A 24,023-nucleotide genomic window follows, 5' to 3' on the forward strand; every position below is an offset into this window, starting at 1 on the left:
GGACTAGAAAATGTAACAAAATATTGCTGGACTGTGAACCCTTAGACAAGACAAAGAACTGAGTCATGCTTAACACTTTACTTTCTGGACAGGGTGGTCAGACAGACAGACAGACCAGCAATCTCACTTAGTTGTGGAAACAGAAACGGGGGGTTAGGGAAAGCAGAATCAGGTGGAATTTGAGGCAGAGCACAGAAAGAGAAAGGACACTTGGGTTCTTTCACTGAACACCCATCTGGGCATCTGTGGTGTGACACACCACAAGGCCTACGGAAGAACCACTAGGAAGCTTCTGAGGGCTTAGGACTGTTAGGGATTGCTACCAGCTGGAGTAGAGAAACCTCATAATTAACGAAGCACCAGGTAAAGTCTTCAGAAGAGCATCACCTTAGTAGGTGAGACTGAATCAGCACTAGACTGAGTTTGTACTAACAAAGCTAAAAGCAGACTTTAAAAGAATCAAATTATCTCAAGTAACTTAACTATATGCTAAAACAAAACCCTACATTCAACAATGTAAATTCACAATGTTTGGCATCCAATCCAAAATCACCAGTTATGTAAAGAAGCGGGAATATGTGACCCATAACCAGAAGAAAAATAAACCAGAAAAACCAGAAATGACAAAAATGATGGAATTAAGGTCCTAGCAGACAAGAACCTTAAAACAGCTGTCATAAATATGTTCCAGAACACAGAATGAATTATAAAAATATTGAGAAATGTAAGAGCAAAGACAAGGAACATCCAGAAATGAAAAAACACACTACCTGAAAGATACACTGGGTGGCATTAACCAAGCAGATACTACAGTAGAAAAGATCAAGAACTCAGTGCTATTAATAGGGGAGGGAAAAAAAAAAAAAAGCAAGAGCAAAGCAGGAAAAAAGAACAAAGTCCTGACCTATAAGATAATATCAAGCGTTCTACCATATGGATAACTGCAGCCCAGAAAAAAAAAAGATGGAAAATATTTGGGGGGTGGGGAGAAGGCCAATATGTAAATGTTCAAGCATGAGGCCACTATATGCAGAATAATCACAATGAGAGATCAGCTCTAAATGCAGACTTATACAGGTAACTCAAAAAACATCAAGAGCCTTTCACTGGTGATGTGACTGGAAAATCATTAAGAATTCTTTGTAAAATTCTAGTATTTCCAAGCACAGAGTTCCCCTGATTTACACAGCAAACCTCAGTATATACATTCAACCCATGCAAAAAATAAAACAGATTTTAGGCTTAGAAACTGTAAGTTTATTTTTTTTAAGCACCGTAAACATTTGTAGAATATTCTAAGTTATGCAGGGGACAGGATGATTTTTTCTGGTTCAAGATTGCCCTGCAAACTGCCAAAGAGCTAGCACACTTGGCCCATGCCTGGTAAATGTCACTAATGCCTCCAACCACTGGTTAAATTAAGTAAAAAGGAATTCAATATGGCAAAGAGTTTATAGTATGTATATATTGATAAAAAGTATGCTAAAGACATGAACAGTCATGAATCTTTCCAGAGACTTCTTACTATATATATTTTACGATTTTAGAAATAAAGGAGTTGGAAGAAAATTATAACTACAGAAGACTGACATATCCCTCTCTATGCCTGATAGATCAAACAAGGGAGAAGGGAAGAAGGGGGAGGGGAATAAAAGTATACATACTTGAAAGATAAAATTGATACACACATACAGAGAACTTTATATCTATATAAAAAACATATTATCTTCCAAAGAGCTATGCAAATGAAAAACTCATACACTGAGCCACAGACAGTCCCTTAAAGAATTCTAATTACAAATTTGAAGACCACACTCTCTAACCTCAATAAAATTAGCTAAAGATTAAGAACCACTGATTCTAACTAACCACTTGATAATCTTACAACTCTAAGACAAAAGATAAAAACCAGTATTGCAATAAAATTAAAAAGATTTACAGGAACCAAAGTATATAAATATTTAAGACAGCATTGTTTTTGTAAAAAGAAAAAAGAAAATAGTGATCATTTTAACAAACTTAAAGAATAAAAAACCCAAAATCCCACCACTAAGAGATAACCATAGATAATAAGTCTTTCAACAAACATATGCAAATTGTAAAATATGTTTCAGATGTATTTACATACATCTGTATTTGTATACATCTGTATCTGTATTTGTATACTACGATTTGTGTAAGATCTGCAATGGGATTATAACTTTAACTCTTTGTTTTAATCACACAAACTGATTTGTAAAAAGAGACAATCATCATTCTTAACCCCATTTCTGATAGACTATGATTTTAGTATATATCCTTCCAAAGATAGTCTATGTGTGCCTTACAATTTCAGTGCAAAGAAATAGTATTGATTTGTATTAAGAATGCTGCCTACATTATGTCACTGAGATTACAAAAAGATATAAAGCACGTTTGATCCTATTTGTACACAACATTAAATGAAGCAATCAGAGCATTATGGTATTTGTTTCCAAAGCTCCAGACAGGGAGACCAGGTTAAACAGTCTACAGCTATTACCTTAACAGTCATCTGAAAACCTTGACAACAGAGGACTCTACAAGGCAAAGTCATGAGAAATCACTACACCATATGAATGACTAAAATTAAAATAAATAAATTGATTAATTAAAAAGATGACCATGCCTAGTTCTAATACTGAGCAACAGGAAATCTCACATATAGCTGATGGGAATGCAATATGGCACACACACTTAGGGGAAAAAAGTTTGGCAGTTTCTTATAAAATTACAACAGGGTAATGGGTATTAAAGTGAGTACTGGGTATTATATATAAGTGATGAAACACTAAATTCTACTCCTGAAACCAATATTACACTATATATTAACTAAGTAGATTTTAATAAAACTTTGGGGGTGGGGGGGTGGAAGGAGTTAATGACACTTATTAAAAAATCAAGTGAAAACAAACACCACGTCATCTAACAAATGCATTACTAGATATTTACCCAAGTGAAACAAAAACCTATGGCCACACAAAAATTTGGATGCACATGTTCATAGCAGCTTTATTTGTAATCACCAAAAACTGGATACAACCTAGAATGACCCTCAGTTAGGGAATAAACAGAATGCAAGATATCCATATGTGAAATACCACTCAGCTATAAAAAACGAACTACTAACACAAGTAGTAATATGTATAAAACTCAAAATTCAGTATGCTAAGCAAAAGAAACCAGATTCAAAGGCTACACACTATATGATTCCATTTATCTGACATTCTGGAAAAGGCACTAGAGGGACAGAAAACAGATCAGTGTTTGCTTACAGGTTGGGTAGAGGCTGCTACAAATGGAAGTGAAACTTTCTGAAATGATGGAACTGCTTTTCATCTTGATCATGATAGTGACTATCTGCAGGTTTTTTTTTTTTAAATCAAAACTTGAAGAACTATACCCTAAAAAGGGTGAATTTCATTGTTTGCAAATTATGCCATAAGAAAACAATATGAATCCTTCCCTTAAAAATACCATCTCACTTTCTAGGACCACAGCATTCACCACATTGTCTAATAAGGGTGATGTTCTCCATACACCTCCACAGTTACACTTATGCCCACCCTCATGCCTCCTTCTTTAGCTTGAGTGTACTGTCTACCTTGCTTGAAATATCACTCTTCTCTCTGTCTTGTGGGGACCTGGCAAGAGGTGGGTGTTTATAAGTCAAGAAGAGAACTCTCACCAGAGTCCTGACCACAATGGTACCCTGATTTCGTATTTCCAGCTTCCAGAACTAGTCAAGAGGAACAGAGGGAAGGAAGACCTAGACAAATAGGCCTCAGGGGACCAAGAGGATTCCAGAACCTCCATGAGGAGGGTTACCATTCTTTGACCTAAGAAACCAAAGGCTACTGGTTACCCCCTGGCTTGCAGCAGCATCAACAAAGGAAACATTGTCAAACCACACTAAACCTGGGCTCAGGATGGAGAGCAAAGGACACAGCGTTGAAGTGTGATCTTTGCAAAGTCCGGATTAGAGGACACTTCAAAGAATTTTATTCTTTTCAATTAGATGCATTAATGAAGACAAATAACTATAAAAAGGTAAAATGAATGAATGAATGAATAAATATCACCTTCATATTAGATCTTTGGAGAGGTATAAATACATCGGAAGGAGAATATATAGACATGCAGTAGGAAAAAAATGTAATTTTTACACAATAATTAAAGACAAGTGACTGAGAATAATACCTGTATTTCCAAAAATAGCTCATACAACATGGGAAGATAATTCACAGAAGAGCAATACTGGTAAAATATAAGAAAATATCCACTCAAATTAACATTTTCATTTTTTAATGTTTATTTTTGAGAGAGAGAGAGCACGTGCACGTGAGCATGATAGGCGGAGGGTCAGGGAGAAAGGGAGACACAGAATCTGAAGCAGGCTCCAGGCTCTGAGCTGTCAGCACAGAGTCCGACAGTGGGGCTCGAATCCATGAACTATGAGATCATGACCAAACTCTGATGCTTAACTAACTGAGGCACCCAGAGGCCCCTCAAATTAATTTTTAAATAACACATCATTTTCTATCTCTTAAACTAGAGGAAAAATATAAATTGCTCTATCTACACTGTAGAGAGAAGCACATCTTGTTATTTTAGAAAACTATTTCATAATTTATATCAACAGCCATAAAGCATTCATTCTCTTGGAACGTCATGTCAGTTCCAGAAATCATCCTACTAAAATAACCCCAAATTTTAATTTTTGTTTTTAAAATCTTAAATGTTTATTTGTTTCTGAGAGAAAGAGAGCACACGAGCAGGGGAGGGGCAGAGAGAGAGGGAGACAAAGAATCCGAAGTAGGCTCCAGGCTCCCAGCTGTCAGCACAGAGCATGACTAGGCACTTGAGCTCACCAACAGCGAAATCATGACCTAAGCTGAAGTCAGATGCTTGACCTACTGAGCCACCCAGGCACCCCAATAATCCAAAAACTGAATAGAAAAAAGGATAAAGATGTTTACTAATGTCTTTCAGTTATCTAAAGTGTTAAAGAATATAAGGGAAACATCAGATGTTCTTTTTTTTTTTTTTAATAGTTTATTGTCAAATTAGTTTCCACATAACACTCAGTGCTCATCCCCACAAGTGTCCTCCTCCATGCCCATCCCCCCCTCCCCCCACATCCATCAGTCCTCAGTTTTTGTCAGCATTCAAGAGTCTCTCATGGTTTGCTTCTCTCCCTTTCCCCCACCATTTCCGCCCTTCTTCTCCCCCTTGTTCCTCCGTCAAGTTCCTCCTAATCCTCCTATACGTGCAAACATATGATATTTGTCCTTCTCTGCCTGACTTATTTCGCTCAGCATAACACCCTCAAGGTCCATCCATGTTGCTACACATGGCCAGATTTCATTGTTTCTCATTGCCATGTAGTATTCCATGGTATAGATAAACCACATCTTCTTGATCCATTCATCTGTTGATGGACACTTAGGCTCTTTCCATGTTTTAGCTATTGTGGAGAGTGCTGCTATGAACATTGGGGTACAAAACATCAGATGTTCTTATTCTGCCAATATGTGTTCATATTTTCCTCTAATTTTTCTTGAAATACTCCTCCCTCTTCACCACTTTCCACTTCTTTAACTTAATGGCAACAACAAGAAGACACCTGGAGATGTGGCCTCAGCTCTGCTATTAATAATTCGACCTCAAGTGAAGTGCCTGAGTGACTCAGTTTAAGTGTCCAACTCTTGATTTTGGCTCAGGTCATTATCTCAAGGATTGTGAGATCGAGCCCCGCATCAGGCTCTACACTGATAGCACGGAGCCTGCTTGGGGTTGTTTCTCTCTGCTCCTCCCTGTGCTTCCTCTCTCTCTCTCTCAAAATAGATAAAGTTAAAAAGAAACAATTCAACCATGAGTTAAGTCGATTATGAACTTCAAAATCTCAAAGAAATTTCATCTGCAAAGAAACATTGAAAGACGATTTCTCTCTTCAGAGAATTTATCTTTCACAGAGCATATACAACACGTATTCATACACTGAACACATTTAGAATAATGGCTGGAGAAAAATAATGTACTTCCATCAGGAAAACTTCAAATAAGGAAGATTAAAGACCTGTAAGACAACACATCTGCAAAAGCTGCGTTAACTCCACCTATGACCATGGGTGTCTGTCAGGGACCTCACTCTGACAAAAATGGATGTCAGATTTCTTTGTAACCTGGAATTCATCAACAACAGTGATTTAATGGAGGTTATTTTCTATAAGTTATAAGCCAATCAATGTGAAATCAGAATGGAACCGAGGCAATGAAGCGGGATTCTGCTCTGCTCAACCCCCGCCACTGCTACAGCAGGAAACCATGGTGCTGGAGATGCTTGTGTCGTTGATAACAACTATACTTCTTTGAGATGGGGTCTTTCTCACTTTTACACAGTAAAAGTAAGTAGTCACAAACTACTTACATACAAGTGATAATGCATACACACATAGCAGAGAAGTCTCCATTTCTCAAAACACTTGGGGATTTTTCAAACATCACTGAACAAAAGCTGCACAGCATAAGAATTAACTAAGCTGAATCTTTATTTTCCATAAATTAACTTAAGCCTAATTTTAGATTTACATTAAGAGTTGCAAAGACCATACAGAGAATTCCGATACAACTTCACCTTACACTGCTATGGTTTATCTGTCAGAAATGAAGAACGAACACTAGAATATTACCTAAACTCCACACTTTATTCAGATTTCACTCATTTCCCCCTAGTATCCTTTTGTAGTTCAGGATCCCATCCAGGATCCCATATTGCATTTAGTCATCTTGTCTCTAGCTTCCTCTGGTCTGTGACTGGTTCTCAGACTTCTCTGGTAACCTTGACAGTTTTGAAGAGTAATGGCCAGGTGCTTTACAGTAGTAGGTCCCTAAATTTGAGACTGTTTTTCTCACGGCCACACTGCCATTATGGCTTACTGGCAGGAAAATCACAGGGATGAAATGTGATTCTTACTATATTATTCAAGGGTACATCTTATCAATAGGACTTACTGATGTTAACCAAGATTATCTGGCCAAGATGCTGTTTGCCAGGTTTCTCCAATATAAAGTCATCCCCTCTCCCCAACAAGGTACTCTGGTAGGAAGTTATTAAGTGCAGCCTACATTTAAGGGATGGGGATATTAAGCACTACTGCTTTGAGGAGGTGTATCTGCATATTCAGAATTCTTCTCTAGGGGAAATTTGTCTTTTCTCCCCCACTTCTTTATTCAGTTATTTAACAGTATGAACTCATTTATTTATTTATTTCATATTTTGGGATATAATCATACTATGGAATTTATTGTATTGTTCAAATTATTCCATGTTTGGCCACCGAGAGTTTCAGGTTGGATTCTGGATCCTTTTGATGGGATGCTCCCATCCTTCTGTTGGTGTGGTTTTTAAGCACTTCAGGAACTTTTAAAAAATGTAACTTTCATATATTCTGAATCATTACCATAAATTTAACATGATTTCTAACTTTTTCATTCTATACTTACATATTAAGGTTTAAGAACTGAACTATCTTGGTGAGTTCTAAAAGAAGAATTAATATTGGGAAGAAAAGGAGTAAATACAGTAAAGGTCAGCCCCATAACTAATTCTCATCCATGAAGTATCTGACCAGGAGGAAGATAGCTGTGCTGAAATAGAGTTCTCATTTGATCAATTGAGGTTCTAAAACTTAAATTGTATGTTAGCTTAGAAGTTTTAACATATGCCTGCAACTTGGACCTCAGAATATTAATCTCTTAGTACGCATCGATCTTGTCTTTTCAGATGTTGGAGAGGAAGGGGTGGGAACACAGTGGGTATGCTCATCACCTTTATATCTGCTAAAGTCAAGGGCCTGCTGTCAAAATGTTCTGGCACATGATAGTACAGAAATTAATTCTCATTTTGATCTGATTTGCTTCAACACCCAGAGCTCCCATTAAGAAGCATGCTAATTTGGGGGCATCTGAGTGACAGTTGGTTAAGCATTCAACTCTTGATTTGGCTCAGGTCATGATCTCACAGTTGTGAGATCCAGCCTTGCATCAGGCTCTGCACTGGACATGGAGCCTGCTTAAGATTCCCTCTCTCCCTCTGTCTCTGCTCCTCCCCCCATCCCCGCACACGTACTCTCAAAAAAATAAATAAATTAATTAAAAGCATGCTATTTTGTTTGGACACAATCTACTATCATGATCTTTTTTCGTTTATTAGTTCAATATACCCCTAATACAGCAAACACTGAATTTTAGGATTGACCCCATATAGCTAATAAAATATGATTAACTCAAATTTCTTCTCAAAGGCAACTAATTACTCCTCGATGTAAGAAAGTATTTTCCTGGATCATGCCTCTACAAAATGCTACCTTCTTGCTGAAAGGGTAAGCTAGCTTTAGGTTGGTTATTTCCCTTTATGATGCTCCTTTATCACTGTTGACCTCTAGAGGGAGCTCAAAGTTTTTGTTACCTTTTCTGAAAGGTCAGGTCCACCCTTTCCACCCAAGTGATATATTCAAGATTTAAGAACATTTTATTACGGCCTAAAAAGTATGTGCCATCCTTTAAGGAATCTCTTGCTCCTATGAAGAAAGTAAGGCTTGACCTACTCACCTGCTCTTGAGGAAGTGGGCCCCAACCATTTCCTCCTCTTTTCCTTCCAGACTATCCTGAAGTTTTCTTTCCTACCTGGCAGTGACTAGGGCATACTACCGTAACCTGAGAGGCTGAAAGGAAGATGGCTGTAAGAACTGGGGTCAATGCTCCCTCTTGCTGACTTGTTACTTTCAGTGGAGCAGGACAGTGTGTCTATCTTCCTCATGTCAGGGCACACACAGAATAGTGTTTGTAAGGCACACTAGTATAAAGGGAAGATTAGGCTACTCGCGTCTGTTCAGGAACTCTATCAGCTAAGCACCCCCTGTCCAGCTCAGCATGCACCGCATAGGAACTGAGGGATCATTATCTTAGCATACCTGTAATACATTCTTGGGGCCAAATCTATGAGAAACTTGTGCAGGAAATGATGAAAAGTCAGACTGGACATTTCTTCACTTAACCTGCCTATAAGACCCTGTGGAAATAACTAAGGCTCTTAAAGATTCAGTTTCCTCATCTTTAAATACCTATCTCACAGAGTTGCTTTGAGGGCTAAACAAGCAAGAGATGTAAAGAAATGAGTCTTGAATCAGGCACATGATAGGCAGATGTTGGCTGGAGTTTGGGCTTTGCTGCACGAAGCAGAAGCAAGCACTGTAACCTTATCTGTTTCTAGGCTACTGAGGCCAATCTAGCTTAGGTAGAGTTCTCCAAACGGTTCAGCAAAGCTCCTTGGAGACTGAGGCTAAAGCCCCAACTAGTAAAGTGTCAGAGCTGGCCTGCTTCGCTGCTTCTTTGCACATACAGATACTCTCAACATAAGACGGGGTTACAGCCAAATAAACCCATCATAAGTTGAAAATACTGTTAAGCTGAAATGCATGTAAATGCACCTAACCTGCCAAACATCATAGCTCAGCCTAGCTTACTTTAAATGTGCTCAGACCACTTATATCAGCCTATAGTGAGGCAAAATTATCTAATACAAAGTCTATTTGGATAATGAAGAGTTAAACAGCTAAGCGTATTGACTGTTTACCCTTGTGATCACATGACCAGCTGGGAGCAAATACTATACCATCTGGGAAAAGATCAAAATTCAAAGTACAATGTCTACTGAATGCATATTGCTTTCGTACCATCATAAAGCTGAAAAATCATAAGTCAAACCATCATTAAGTCAGTGACCATCTGTACACTCCAGAAGCCGGATGCAGCAGGACTGGTCATAGGTAAAATTCTATAACTCCTAGGTCTCTGGACCAAAATATAACTTTGATTATACTATGATTTCCAACAATAAAGTGAGTGCTAAAAGCCTTTGTAATAACCTTTTATCAACCTCTGACTCCGTGAACAGGAACATGGTATGTGATAGGCTCAAAAAAGACCACTGGCTATTGATGCTCATACAGAACCTACATTGTAATGTTGCCATGAGAGTCAGGGTCCATAGGGTAATTTCCAGAGATGTGTTCTGGAACCAGTCTCCCTTCTTTTTAACTTGTTCCTGGATAATCTGATATCATGTTTGGATAAAATGGAATGGAACCATACCCTCCTGCAACAAAGAACAAAAAGATAAACAGTTGCTAATACATTTACTCTATAGGTGTGATCTTAAAAAACAAGCCTTGGTGTATTAATGTTACATATGTTAGAATGAAGAGCTTGAAAGTGACCATTCTAAACCTAAAGTGACCATCTTTATTAGATGTTCACAAACTTTTAAGTGGCTCATAATTCATTCCACAAAGCAAATCTCATTAAAGTTGCCTTATCAAAATATAATGCAAATAGTTTCCATGGAGATTATACAAAGCAGTAGCACACAAAGCTGTGCATCTATGCATGCCTTAAGATATTTTTATAACTAGAATGGGAATCTGGTTATTAATATCTGCCTAAAATCTTTACAAACTGGGGTTATTATGGCCATGCTAGAAGAACCAGAAAGCCCTTCAGTGTCCATCTGTCTTTGCAGAGTCACACTTAGCTACTTAGCTCCACTCTGTTTTGACAGGATTCCTCCTGCTCAGCTACAAACCCTCTACAAAGGGGCAGCCTATTTACAGAAAGAAGTCAGAGATCATTAAGGTATGTTACAGAAAATTTTACAGACTTTACCCCAATGATTAAAGGGAGCTCACTGTGGAGTTTTAAATACGAGTAATCCAATTAGATGTGCCTGTAGATTACTCAGGCAGAAATGAAAAGAACTGGGAACTGGGAACTGGGAGAAGTAAGTAGAGGGAAGTCTGGTGACCAACCTGGTGTCACTCCTGAAATCCTGGTGAGCAACGATAGTGATCTCAGCCAGGACAGTACAGTAACATTATCATAAGTAGCAAACACCTAAATGTACTTATAGTATGTTAGGTATTTAACTCTCACCACAAACCTATAGAGTTGATTTTAGTAACATTACCTGCTCCATTAACTAAACCACGAGGTACAAAGGGACAGAAGTGTACAGATTTTAAAATACATTTATGAAATATATGCTGCCAGGCTCAATCACTCATAAGGTGCGGAGAATAAAGATGAAAGCAAGAATAATAATGCCCAGGTTCTTATGGCCATTAAATGTACTTATTAATACCATTAACAGGCTGATGTTTGCCTTGTATCAAGTATTCTTTAATAGCATGTAAATGGCCGATACAAAGAAAAATTGGCGGGTTTAAACAAAAAAGTTAGCCCCCATTCGTCATGAATGATTTCAACAAAATTCTCCACCAAAAGAAATATATCACATACTACTATAAAAAAAGAAATTTATTCCAGAAAAGTCTTTTTCCCCATCTTTTCCCTTTTTTATCCTGTTTCTCTCAGCTCTGGCAGGTTAGTTTGTTCAAAGTGATGCTCCTAACCAGTGCAAATTATATTTGCACTGCAATTCATGGTCTCTACTAAACTTTTTAAATAATTGTAATCATGCTTTTCCAATGATTTGAGATTTTCACATGACTCCGTTCTCAAAGATGCAATTTCTTTCATGAATCTCATTGAAAAATAAAAGTATGCATTAAAGGTTTTCTCCATTTACTTGAACTAAACATGTATTCCTCTAATTCTGGAAACTGGTATTTTTTATAAATCTTGTGCACTTCTGTTGTTTTGCTCATTTTTAGAGGGTCATTCCTTCCGCAATATTTGAGTGAGCACTGAGCACATGCTAGACATTCAAGTGTGACTAGCATGTCTCGTTGCTGAGGGTAAGAGAGCAAATAAAGATCCCTGCCTTCGTGGAACATACATTCTAGTGATGGAGGCATATTATAAACAAATAAATATAAAATGTATCAGGGTAGTAGTAAGCAAAATAAAAATAAAAATAGAAAAATAGAAAGACCAACACGAGAATAAATAAAAGTAATGAGGGTAGGGCATTAGCTCAGGTAGAGTGGTCAAAGAAAGCCTCTCTGAGGTGACTTAGGCAGAGACCAAACGGAATTAGTCATCCAAACTTGGAAAGTATTTCAAGCAGGCAGCCTAAGTAGAAATGTTGCTATATTTGACAAGACTACTTACATAATAAGGTGGTAGAGGAGATGGAGCATTTGGCGGAGGCCAGATATACATACAACCTTGTAGGCCACGGTAGAAGGGCTGTGGATTCGTTTTAAGAACGGTTAAGAAGTCCGTGCAGAATTTCTACCTTGTTTTAAAGTGATTATGTACTGTGAGACTATAGCGCAAAATTGGGGGGGGGGAAGGAGAATGGTTCCTAAATTACTGCAGTCACATAAGCAAAGATAAGGACGGTCTGAACTAAGGTGGCAACCACAGAGAGATGGGTAGAGTCAGAATACACTCTGCAGAGAGCACTGCCAGAATTAACTAATGGGTATAAGTTATCAAAGGATGATTCCAAGGTCTTGCAGTGTCATTTACTGGCAAGAGACACACCAGAAAAGAGCAAGTTTTGGTTAAGAAAGGAGCCAAGAATCTCATTTTTACAACTTTAGTATTTATTTCAACCACACATGCAGTAGAAATGCCATACAGGCAGCTAGATAGATTTGACAGCAGTTTAGGGAAGGAAGGGGAGATATAAATTAAGAAATCATCGGCTAACAGAAGGCATTTAAAGACTAAGTAGGATTTTCTGTTGAATGAATACAGGAAATAAGAGATGTGGCCTGAGGACTGAGCCCTGAGTTCTCCCACATTTAGCACTAAACTAGCTAGTAAAGGAGATTGCACAGGGAACTACCAGTAAGGTAGTAAGGCAGGAAGAGCTTTTCTGGAAGCCAGACATAGAGTTTCTTTTTTCTTTTTTTTTTATTTCTAGGAGAGAGAGAGAGAGACAGCGTGAGCAGGGGAGGGTCAAGAGAGAGGGAGACACAGATTCTGAATAGGCTCCAGGCTCTGAGCTGGCAGTCAGCACAGAGCCCGACACGGGGCTCGAACCCACGAACCGCGAGATCGTGACCTAAGCGAAAGTCGGACGCTTAACCAACTAAGCCACCCAGGCGCCCCAAAGAGCTTCTAAAAGGAGGCAGGGATGAACTGTTTCCCAAAAAGTGCCCAGATCAAGTATAGGGAGGGCTGAGAAGTAAGTGTAGATTTGGTGGCATGAAGATTTTCTGTGTGGTTTCAACAAAAGTGGTTTCAGTGGATAAGTGTCCTTAAAATAAAAGCTGTTACTGGGTGTTATATGGACTCCAACTTGACAATAAACTGTAATAAAAAAGTAAAAAAAAATTTTTTTAAAGGAAAAAAGAAAAATAGAAAAAATAAATAAAATATTTTCTATAGTTTTGTTTAGCAATTGTCAGAAGGAGAAACAGCTCTGGAGTTGAGCTGTTGTAGGCTAAAATCATTGCTCTGACACTCTGAAATTTACTTCAGAGCTGCCATCAATGAAGATTTCCCCTTTTTTATTTATCTTGGGTTATTCTGAGAAACAGAGGGTTAAACAAACAGGACTCTGGAGCTGATTCATCATGCTTCTGAGCTGCCGACTTCCCAGGTACCCGGATATACTAAGAGTAGAATTTTTTCAAGAAAAGTACTTCAGTGACATACTTTCAAATCATTACAAGCCTGAAAACTGACATTGTTATCCTGCCTATGTGAAGTTTTACCAATTTAAGATTCTTAGGCTATAACAGCTTTCTCCTCAGGGTTTTCTAAATGCCATATCACTATCTTTAAGCACAGTGCTGTCCAACAAAACTCCCTACTGTAACAGAAATGTTCTATTCTGCACTGTCCAACATGGTAGCCAGTAGCCACGCATAGCAATTTATTGAGCACTTGAACTGTGGGCAGTGAAACTGAAGAAATAAATTAATTGTATTTTACCTAACGAATTTAACAGCCACACTTGCTACTGTTAAATAGCACAGCTGTAGGATACAGAAGACAAATGAAATGCTCATCTGATAACACCTTCCTTTGCAGGTAACCTGTTTCTTGTCAGGATACTTGTACTATTTATTTCTATACCCTAAAAATTTAAAATCCATTAGTCTATTTCTAGATATGGATCTCATTTATTTTGCTTGGCATGCACTTTAGTTATCTGTATCAGAATATTAAAAGACCCTATCTCATGGGAGTTGTAGAGAATTTCAAATGAGTTTCAATGTGGAAAAATACTTGGCACATAATTAGTGTTTAATAAACGTTAGCTATATATTCCCTGGGCCCTTTTGATCTGTTCTCTCTAGGAAAATTTTTACTGTTTCTCTGACTTTGTTTTATATGTTAGCTCTGATCTCTCACTCTGAACCTTTATTATACACTGGATCTACTCTGTGTTTCTTATACTTGTGCCTATATAATTTTCATCGCATTTTCTCCTCTGAATTGTAGGAATATATCTTTTTTTAATTTTTTTACTTTTACAAGTAGTTTATTGTCAAATTGGTTTCCATATAACACCCAGTGCTCATCCCCACAAGTGCCCTCCTCCATGCCCATCTCCCCCTCCCCCCCACATCCATCAGTCCTCAGTTTGTTTCTCAGCATTCAAGAGTCTCTCATGGTTTGCCTCTCTCCCTTTCCCCCACCATTTCCCCCCTTCTTCTCCCCCATGGTCCTCAGTTAAGCAAATTGTGGGAATATTTCTAAAGCCCTCTGCTACTACTCCAAAACTCAACAATTAAGAATCACAAATTTCGGGGCACCTGGGTGGCTTAGTTGGTTAAGCATCCGACTTTCGCTTAGGTCACGATCTCGCGGTTCGTGGGTTCGAGCCCCGCGTAGGGCTCTGTGCTGACTGCCAGCTCAGAGCCTGGAGCCTATTTCGGAGTCTGTGTCTCCCTCTCTCTCTGACCCTCCCCTGCTCACGCTGTCTCTCTCTCTCCTAGAAATAAATAAAAATTTAAAAAAAAAAAAAAAAAAAAAAAAAGAATCACAAATTTCACTTACTCTTTCCTGCTCTGATTCTTTTTTCCCCCCAATGTTCAGGAGCTTCCTTGAGAGCAGTAATTAGTTGTTTTTTAAAATTGTAACACTTCCTTATTTGTTTTGTTTTTGTTTTTTTGCAAGAAGTCCCTATCACAGGAAATCACTTGCTCACACTGGTCACCTTCTTATAGACTGAGCCTGTATGTGTCTACCTGTTCATGTATTCATCTTTAAAGAGAAAGGGCTGCGTTTATGTAACATTTGGGAATTGTGTTAGGTTTAATCAGAAAACATTCAGAATCAAGTTCAAACCTCGGGGGGGGGAGGGAGGGGGGTTCTTCCTTTATTACTTCTCAACTGCTGCCTAACAAATTACCCCAAATTTAGCAGCTTAAAACAACAAACATGTACTCTACTCTCTCAGTTTTTCTTGGATCAGGAATCTAAGCATGGCTTAGCTGGGGGCCTGCAGCTCAGATCTTTCACAAGGCTTCAGTCAATGTGTCAGCCAGGGCCTCTGTCATCTTCAAACTTGATGGTGGAAGGATCTGCTTGCAGTCCAAGTTCATACACATGACTGTTGGCAAGCATCAGGTCTTCACTGACTGTTGGCCAGAAACACCAGCTCCTTGCCTCATAAGCTCCACAGAGAAGCTCACAAAATGGGAGACTGTTTCCCTCAGAGCAAATGAGGGAGGACACCCAACATGAAAGCCAAAGCCTTTTTGTAACCTAACCTCAAGAGTTTTGCCATCAAGTTAATCCACTCACTTTTGCCATACTTGGAGAAATCACCAGGTCCAGCCACACTCAAGGGGAGGGGATTACATAAAAGACATGAATCCCAGGAAGCAAGGATCATTGGGGGCTATCTTGGAAGCTGCCTGCCACACTTCCTTGGTCACCATACAGATTCAGTAATATGTGGTCAAGTCATAGCACTGCTGGCCAAATAAGGTAGGTTCAGAGCAGGAAGTTTCAAATATGTGTTCATGGTTAGTCTCTTTCCTGCAACCATGGTAGGGAGCCCTTCTTTACTGATACTCCCCTTAGTTTTCAATCCTTGCTTCAAAGTACAAAATCTCATACCAACTAACTACTCTATGGACCACCCTGAAATTCTAGTTCAAAATAGGTCTTTCCTCATACCCCAGGAAGGCTTCTCAACCACAAAAATGAACACCAGAAAGAACTTCCCTCACTACATTTCTTTCACATTTGTACCTTTTCCTGCCAAAATTCTTTTTAGTTTAGTTATGGCACACTTCCAGAGTTTCCAAGGAGACTGAACTCTCCCATTATCTTGCTGGTCATTTCAGTGTGTTTGTCTGTTTTAACACATGGATTTAAATCATCATCTTCCACAGGAAGTCAACACAGTGATTTGTTTAAGTAAAGTACTTTACACATTCTTTAAAAGACTCTGTTTTGATAAATAGGACAGGAAATGCCTGTTGGTTTTCCTACCCATATAATTCAATTCTGTTGTTGGATAAAACAAAGATGTTTTAATCTACATCATCAATCCCGAGGACACATCCTACGATGGTAATTTAAGTAACTAAATTATGATGATTTCCAAAAAATGCCGTGTCACCATACCTAGCATAGAAACTTTCACAATATACCCATATAGAATCAGACTCGCAGCTGCTCAGCAGCACGAACAATCACACTACACGTGGTTGTAAAGAAGCCCCTACAACTATATACAAGCAGTAGATCCCTTGCACTGTGAAAAAAAATCTAACTCTTAAACACAAATCTTAAGTCAGAACACCAACAGCATGCTAACTCACAAACCAAAATATCCATTTCTGATTTAACAACATAAGATTTTTTCCTACATTACTCCTCTACCCCATCCACATTCCCCTGGAAATAATTTATTTGCCTTATTTTCTTAGACTACTAATCAACAGGTTAGGAGGAGAATCAACAGAGACTAAATCAGATGTCAACAAATTTTCTCATCCGATGATACTCTTGTATAGAGTATATACACTCCAGGATAATCAGACTTCAGGTTTCTTACTCTCTGCTGATGAATACGCAGAAAACAGAATTAAGAAGGGACTTAACACAATAACATTAAGCACAAATAACATACCGCTGCCCGAGACCTAACCTACACAAGCAGCCAACCTGTACAGACATGCAGAGTGCCTGAAGGATAAACCCTGCATCTGAGCTCTCATGAGATTTCTAGGTGATATGTTCTTAGCCAAAGAAAAGGGATTTTCAAACATCTCAGCACTTTACTTAAGGAATAAAATTACTTATTACCTCAGCAAACTTGCAGGGCATAAAATCAACACACAAAACTCAACTGTGCTTCTAAACACTAGCAATGAATAACCCAAAAAGGAAATCATGTAAACAATTCACTTTATAAAAGCATCAAAAAGAATAAAATATTTAGGAATCAATGTACTCAACAAGGTGAAAGACCTCCACTGAAAACTATGAAACGTTGCTAAAAGAACTTAAGATAAATGGAAAGACAATCCCTTGTTCATGAACTCAAAGATTCATAACTGTTAAGATATCAATACTACCCAAAGTGATCCACAGATTTAATGCAATCTCTATCAATGTCTTGATGGCCATTTTTTGCAGAAATAGAAAAATCTATCCTAACATTCATATGGAATCTGAAGGGACCTAAATAGCCAAAACAATCTTGGAAAAAAGAAAAAAGTTGGAAGTTTCACTCTTCCTGATTTCAAAAAATACTACAAAGCTACCATAGTCAAAACAGTGTAGTACAGACATAAATGTAGATACATAGACCAATGAAACAGCGTCCAGAAATAGTCACTATTCTAGTCTGACTATGGTCACATGGGCCCACAAAGATGGTCAAATGCTTACTGACAACGTCTTTTCAACACCTGGTGCTGGGGAAATTAGATATCCACATGCAAAAGAATAAAGGCTGACCTCTTATCTTACACTGTTTACAAATATTAACTTAAAATGGATCAAAGACCTAAATATTAAACATAAAACTTTTAAAGAAAACAGAAAAAAAGGGTCTCATGACATTGGATTTGGCAACGATTTCCTGACTATGATGCTGAAAAAAAGGATAAATTGAACATCGTCAAAATTAAAAAACTTTTTGTGCATCAAAGGACACAAAAGTGAAAAGGCAACCATGGAACGAGAGAAAATATATACATACATATACGTATATTGGTATACGACAATCATTTACCTGATAAGGAATTATATACAGAATACATACAGAATTCCTGAAACTCAACAATTAAAAAAATAAAACCAATTTAAAAACAGGAAAGGGAATTGGAAAAACATTTCTTTTAAAGGAGATACACAAATAGCCAAAAAACACATTAAAAAGATGTGCAACATAACCAGTCACCAGGGAAAGAGAAATCAAAACCACATTCAGACACTACTTCATATCCATTAGAACGGCTATTATCAAAAACAAAAACCAAAAATAAATAGTGCTGGTGAGAATGTGAAGAAATTAAAACCCATGTATACTGCTGGCAAAGATGTAAAATGGAACAGCCACTGTGGAACAGTATGGTGGCTTCTCAAAAAGTCAAACACAGAATTAGCTTATGATCCAGCAATTGCACTTCTGGCTATATACCCAAATACTCTAAGAATGGACCTGAATAGATAATGGACCACCAAGGTTTAATAGCAGCATTATTCATGATAGCCAAAAAGTGGAAACAATCCAAATATGTATCAACAGATGACCGGATAAACAAAGTGGTATTAAATACAAGGAAGGAAACTGACACAGTCTATAACATGGATAAACTCTGAGCACTGTTACGGACTGAATGTTAAGTTCTTTTTTTATCTCCCCCATTCTATATTTGTATCTTTTTTCTCCTACAGTGAGAACCCTACTTCCCTAATCTGTAGCTTTCTTTTGTCAGAATATCAAGGTGAAAAGAATCTGGATCCTTAATGAAATAAGCCCCGAATTCATGTTGAAATCCTAACCCTTAGTGTAGTATGAGGATGTAGAGCCTTTGGGAGGTGATTAGGTCAAAAGGGTAGAACCCTCATGAATGGGACCAGTGTCATTACATAAGACATCCCAAAAAGCTCTCTCATCACTTCTGCCATGTGAGGACAGTAAGAGGACAGCCATCTGTGAGCCAAAAAGCCAGCCCCAGTAAGATACAGAATCAGCTGGCACCGTGATTCTGGACTTTCCACAACTGTGGGAAATAAACTGCTTAAGCCACGCAGGCTATGGTAGTTTGTTATGGCAGACTGAACAGACTAAGGCGAGGCCGTTACGCTACATGAAACAAGCCAGTCATAAGAGGACAAATATTGTACAATTGCACTTCTATGAAGTAACCTAGAGCAATCAAATTCAGAGACAAGTAGAATGGGAGTTGCCAGGAGCTGGGAAAGGGGAGAATGGAAGTTATTGTTTAATGGGAATGAAGTTTCAGTTTGGTAAGATAAAAAAAAAAAGTTCTCAGGCACCTGGCTGGCTCAGTTGGAGAAGGGTGCAACTCGATCCCGTGGTTCTGAGTTCAAGCTCCATGCTGGGTGTAGGGACTACTCGACAATAAAATCTTAAAGAAAAAGTTCTGGAGATGGATGGAGGGGATGGTTCCACAATGCGCACATACTTAATGCCAATAAACTGTACGCTGAAAATGGTTAACACAGTAAATCTTTTTTTTTTTTAAAAATGTTTTATTTATTTTTGAGAGAAAGAGAGACAGCATGAGCAGGGTAGGGTCAGAGAGAGAGGGAGACACAGAATCTGAAACAGGCTCCGGGCTCTGAGCTAGCTGTCAGCACAGAGCCCGACACGGGGCTCGAACTCACGAACCGTGAGATCATGACCTGAGCCAAAGTCGGATGCTTAATCGACTGAGCCACCCAGGTACCCCTAACACAGTAAATCTTATGTGCATTTTATCAGAATAAAAAATTATTTGTTATCCGTCATAAGAAATCCCAATAAGAGCAATTAAATGCAGGGTTAGTTAATCCACTGGCTTATCTCATCAAAGATCCAAATTCTTTTCATCTTCACCTTCTGACAAAAGATAGCTACAGATTTGGTAACGGAGGTTCTCTATGTAAGAGGAAAAAGATACAAACATAGGATGGGGGAGGTAGAAAAAGAACTCTGTGATATTCAATCTAAACTGGCAGATCTGTATAAACTAGTATTTTCCCAATTTCATCACAAATTATTTTAATCATATACAACAGCAGAGAGAAAATTCAGGGCCACTCTTGTTTTATCCATAAAGCCATCCCATATTATTTTGTGCATATTCCAAATACCTAAGTATTTCACCCATAAATATTTCAAAGGTATTTCTAAAAGATAAAACCACCATTTTAAAAATAACCAAACACTACCATACCTGAGGAAAAAAAACAAACAGTACTTCCTTAATATCAAATATCCACTCTACTGGAGATGTTCAAATTTCTAATTCTTAAGTAAAATAAATTCTTTTTAACTTTTTAAGGTGTCTAATTACAATCCAGCAAGTTTTACAAACTACAATTGATATATTTTTACGTCTTTTTAAATCTTTTTTAAATACAGGTTCTGCCTCTATTGTTTCTTGCAACGTATCTTTTTGAAAAAACAAGGTACTGTATCTCATCCTGTATGAACTCATAAATTAAAAACAAAACTGCAAAATCCTTTTAATTTCCTAGCTGTCTAGAAAAAATGACATTACAATAGTAAAGAAAAACACTTGATCCTAGAATGGTTTCTAAACACCACTCCCTATGAAAAGAACCCAAAACTTCTGGGGTGCCTGGGTGGCTCAGTCAGTTAAAGCGTCCAACTTCGGCTCAGGTCATGATCTCACGGTTCGAGGGTTTGAGCCCCACAGTCGGGCTCTGTGCTGACAGCTCAGAGCCTGGAGCCTGCTTCAGATTCTGTGTCTCCTTCTCTCTCTCTGACCCTCCCCTGCTCACACTGGCTGTCTTCTCTCTCTCTCTCCCTCTCTCAGAAATAAATAAAAAACATCTTTAAAAATTAAAAAAAAAAGAAAAAAAAAAAGAACCCAAAACTTCTTAGACAAATATTGATTCCAAGTCTGAGGCAGAAAAATTACACTCTTGAAACATCTTGTGTCAGAAAAATTGGGAGTGATCAAAGACTAACTAGGATATGTAAAGGGGGCACAGGAGGGACTTGATGGGTCTATTTCACAGACCAAATTTAGGACCATTTAAGCAACAAAAGAACAGTGGCATGAACAGATTAGGTGACATTAACAGATTATTACACAGATTAAGAAAAGAACCTATGAGTCCACAGTGATACTAAAAAGGAAGAGAGTTGGGAGATTAGGAAATCACCATTCCGCATGCACCAATGTAATAACTACCTCAGGCAAGGACCATCAATGAATATTTATTAATTATACAGAAAAAAGTTGGGTTTTTTAATTTTTTGAGACATCTGGCAACCACTGCATAATCAAGTGATCAAATTAACAATCATCAATAACGGGACAAATTTGCATGATTTGAAGCACCAGGAAATACACATTATGTAATACGTTCTGCCAAAAATGTTTAACCTGGATTTTATATGAGGAAATGGCGAAATCCACAAAGTATGGTATTTTAGAAAACAAGCTTTGACTCTTCAAAATTAACAGAATGCTTTGACTGGATCCTGGATTCAAAAGAAAATTTTAAGGACAGATTTTGAGCCACTTGGGGAGGTTTAAATATGGACTGTGTAACAGAAAGCATTTATGTTAAATTTCTTAGGTATGATAATGTTATTGTTTATGTAAGAGAAAAGTCTTCTTAAGAGATTAATGCTAAGTTAGTTAGGGGCAAAGCATATGCTGTTTCCAACATGTTTTCAAAAGATATGGGGACAAGAATGCAGGTGTAAGTATGAGAGGAGAGATAAAGCAAACGTGCCAACATGTTTGTAACTGGTGAATATAATTAAATAATAGTTATAGTTGTATTTTTCAACTTCTTTGTGGGCTTAAAAATTTTCAAACTAGGGGCGCCTGGGTGGCTCAGTCGGTTAAGTGTCCGACTTTGGCTCAGGTCATGATCTCACAGTTCATGAGTTCGAGCCCTACGTCAGACTCTGTGTTGACAGCTCAGAGCCTGGAGTCTGCTTCGGATTCTGTGTCTCCTCCTCTCTCTGCCCCTTTCCTGTGCGCTCTCTCTGTCTCTCAAAAATAAATGTTAAAAAATTTAAAATTTTTTTCAAAATAAAAAGTTGGGACAAGGGAGAGAGAATATAGCAGCTATAGATATATTCTCATATATTACAGCAAAAAGAAAGGAAGGAAGGAAGGAAGGCAAGCAAGCAAGCTCTCTCTTCTTGGGTTTCTTTTTAAAGGGCTGTAAAGCCTTTCACAGAACCACCCCCACCCCACCCCCATCCCTGGCTCCTACCTGCAGCAAAAGAGCTCTTCATATATCATTGTATAGATCTAATATTATCTGTCTGACCTCATTTCATATTTAGCTTAGTCCTAAAACCATGAATCCACCTACAATGAAAAAAATGTCAGACTGGACTTTTCCCACCTAGCCAGCATGAAAACTAAGATCTAAGCTGGGAAGGTCCTCCCAAACCATCACTGAAACAGATAGTCTCCCCTACTCTACCCAGGCTAGATAAGGGCACTCATCATTGGGGGAGGAGAAGTCTCACCTCCTAAAAAGGAGATGTAGGCCTATCCCACCCATCAAACAAGACACAAGCAAATTAAATTTGAAGATGCTAACTGTTGTTATTCTGTTACTACTCTAGAACCTATCTCATTATGGATTAACCAACATTTTATCTGACAGTGAAAGTTGCAGTAACATTTTTATTCCTGAATTTCCTGAAGATGTCTAACGTCACATACAGATGAAGTAGGATGGAAAGAGCAATGCACTAAGGAGTAAACAGGCTGAGTAAAAGTTCTAAGAATTACTAGCTATAGCAGAGACTGACTGTCCCTGCAAGTGGCCATGACCCCCTTTTCTCCTTTTAGTAAAAAGGAAAAGGGTATCCAGGTAGCCCTGTCCCTCAGCAAAACCACACAGAGTTTTAAAGAAAATTAGAGGTTAAAGAAGAAAATTCCTTATTTTAAAAAATTAGAAAAGTCCCTAATTCTGACAATGCAGACCAAGACAGAAGAAACCCGGGATGCTGGAAAACGCTGACAAAAGCAGCTTATCCATTCTGGACTACTCTCTACCACTGAAGAATTATAGGAGAGAGAAATCAGCTCATACGGGGAACCTCTGTATGGGTCTTTTCTAGCAGCTTGGCCTATAATAAATAGCAGCTCATAGGACTACTCTAGGTACTTCTCTGGGCCTCATTTTACTGGTTTACAAAACTGGGAATAATGATATTAGTGCCATAACTTCTTTAGCATGCCGTATTTTCTATTTTAAATAAAAGTATGTACATTTAGTAAAATTAAAAATTTAAGTTTTAAATATTTTAAAATGGGATGGCATGTGAAAACAACTTGTTCAATTTAGCTACCCATTCAAAATATAATCACAAAATACCCACTAGTACCAGATGCACTTGTGTGCCTGAAACTATTCAAAATGCTAAGAATAAAGTGGTTAAACAAAAGGAATTAATTCCTTCGTGCATGAAACTTAAAATGTGAGAGGAAGCCTACAATATGCAAGCAAACACTAAACAAACAAGATTATTCCAAATAATAGCAAGAGTATTTGAAAAAGAAAAAAAAAAGCAGAAACACTGAGTTATCTAGGATGGGGAGGGGAATCAGTTAATTTACACAGGGTCTCACAAAAATCTAGGTAAGTATGTTCCAGACTTTTTTTTTTTTAATTTTTTTAATGTTTTTTATTTATTTCTAGGAGAGAGAGAGAGAGAGACAGCATGAGCAGGGGAGGGTCAGAGAGAGAGGGAGTCACATACTCTGAAAGAGGCTCCAGGCTCTGAGCTGGCAGTCAGCACAGAGCCCGACGCGGGGCTCGAACCCACGAACTGTGAGATCATGACCTGAGTGAAAGCCGGACGCTTAACCGACTAAGCC

The 24,023-nt window shown here is 38.1% G+C and overlaps 1 protein-coding gene across 2 annotated transcripts in view; it reads right to left on the reverse strand.

Moving 5' to 3' along the window:
• PPP2R2A (protein phosphatase 2 regulatory subunit Balpha) overlaps nt 1-24,023 on the reverse strand; it is an 83,724-nt gene that overhangs the window by 36,711 nt on the left and 22,990 nt on the right. The window contains exon 2 of one of the 2 annotated variants that reach the window (XM_077780106.1): nt 10,039-10,177. The exons of the other annotated variant lie outside the window; for it this stretch is intronic. Within the exon in view, the coding sequence (XP_077636232.1) occupies nt 10,039-10,054 (16 nt within the window). The 5' untranslated portion in view covers nt 10,055-10,177. The remainder of the gene's footprint in view (nt 1-10,038; nt 10,178-24,023) is intronic. 2 annotated transcript variants of the gene reach the window in all.

This window comes from Crocuta crocuta, unplaced genomic scaffold, assembly GCF_008692635.1.
Source record: "Crocuta crocuta isolate KB4526 unplaced genomic scaffold, BGI_CrCroc_1.0 scaffold395, whole genome shotgun sequence".
Taxonomy (NCBI): Eukaryota; Metazoa; Chordata; class Mammalia; order Carnivora; family Hyaenidae; genus Crocuta; species Crocuta crocuta.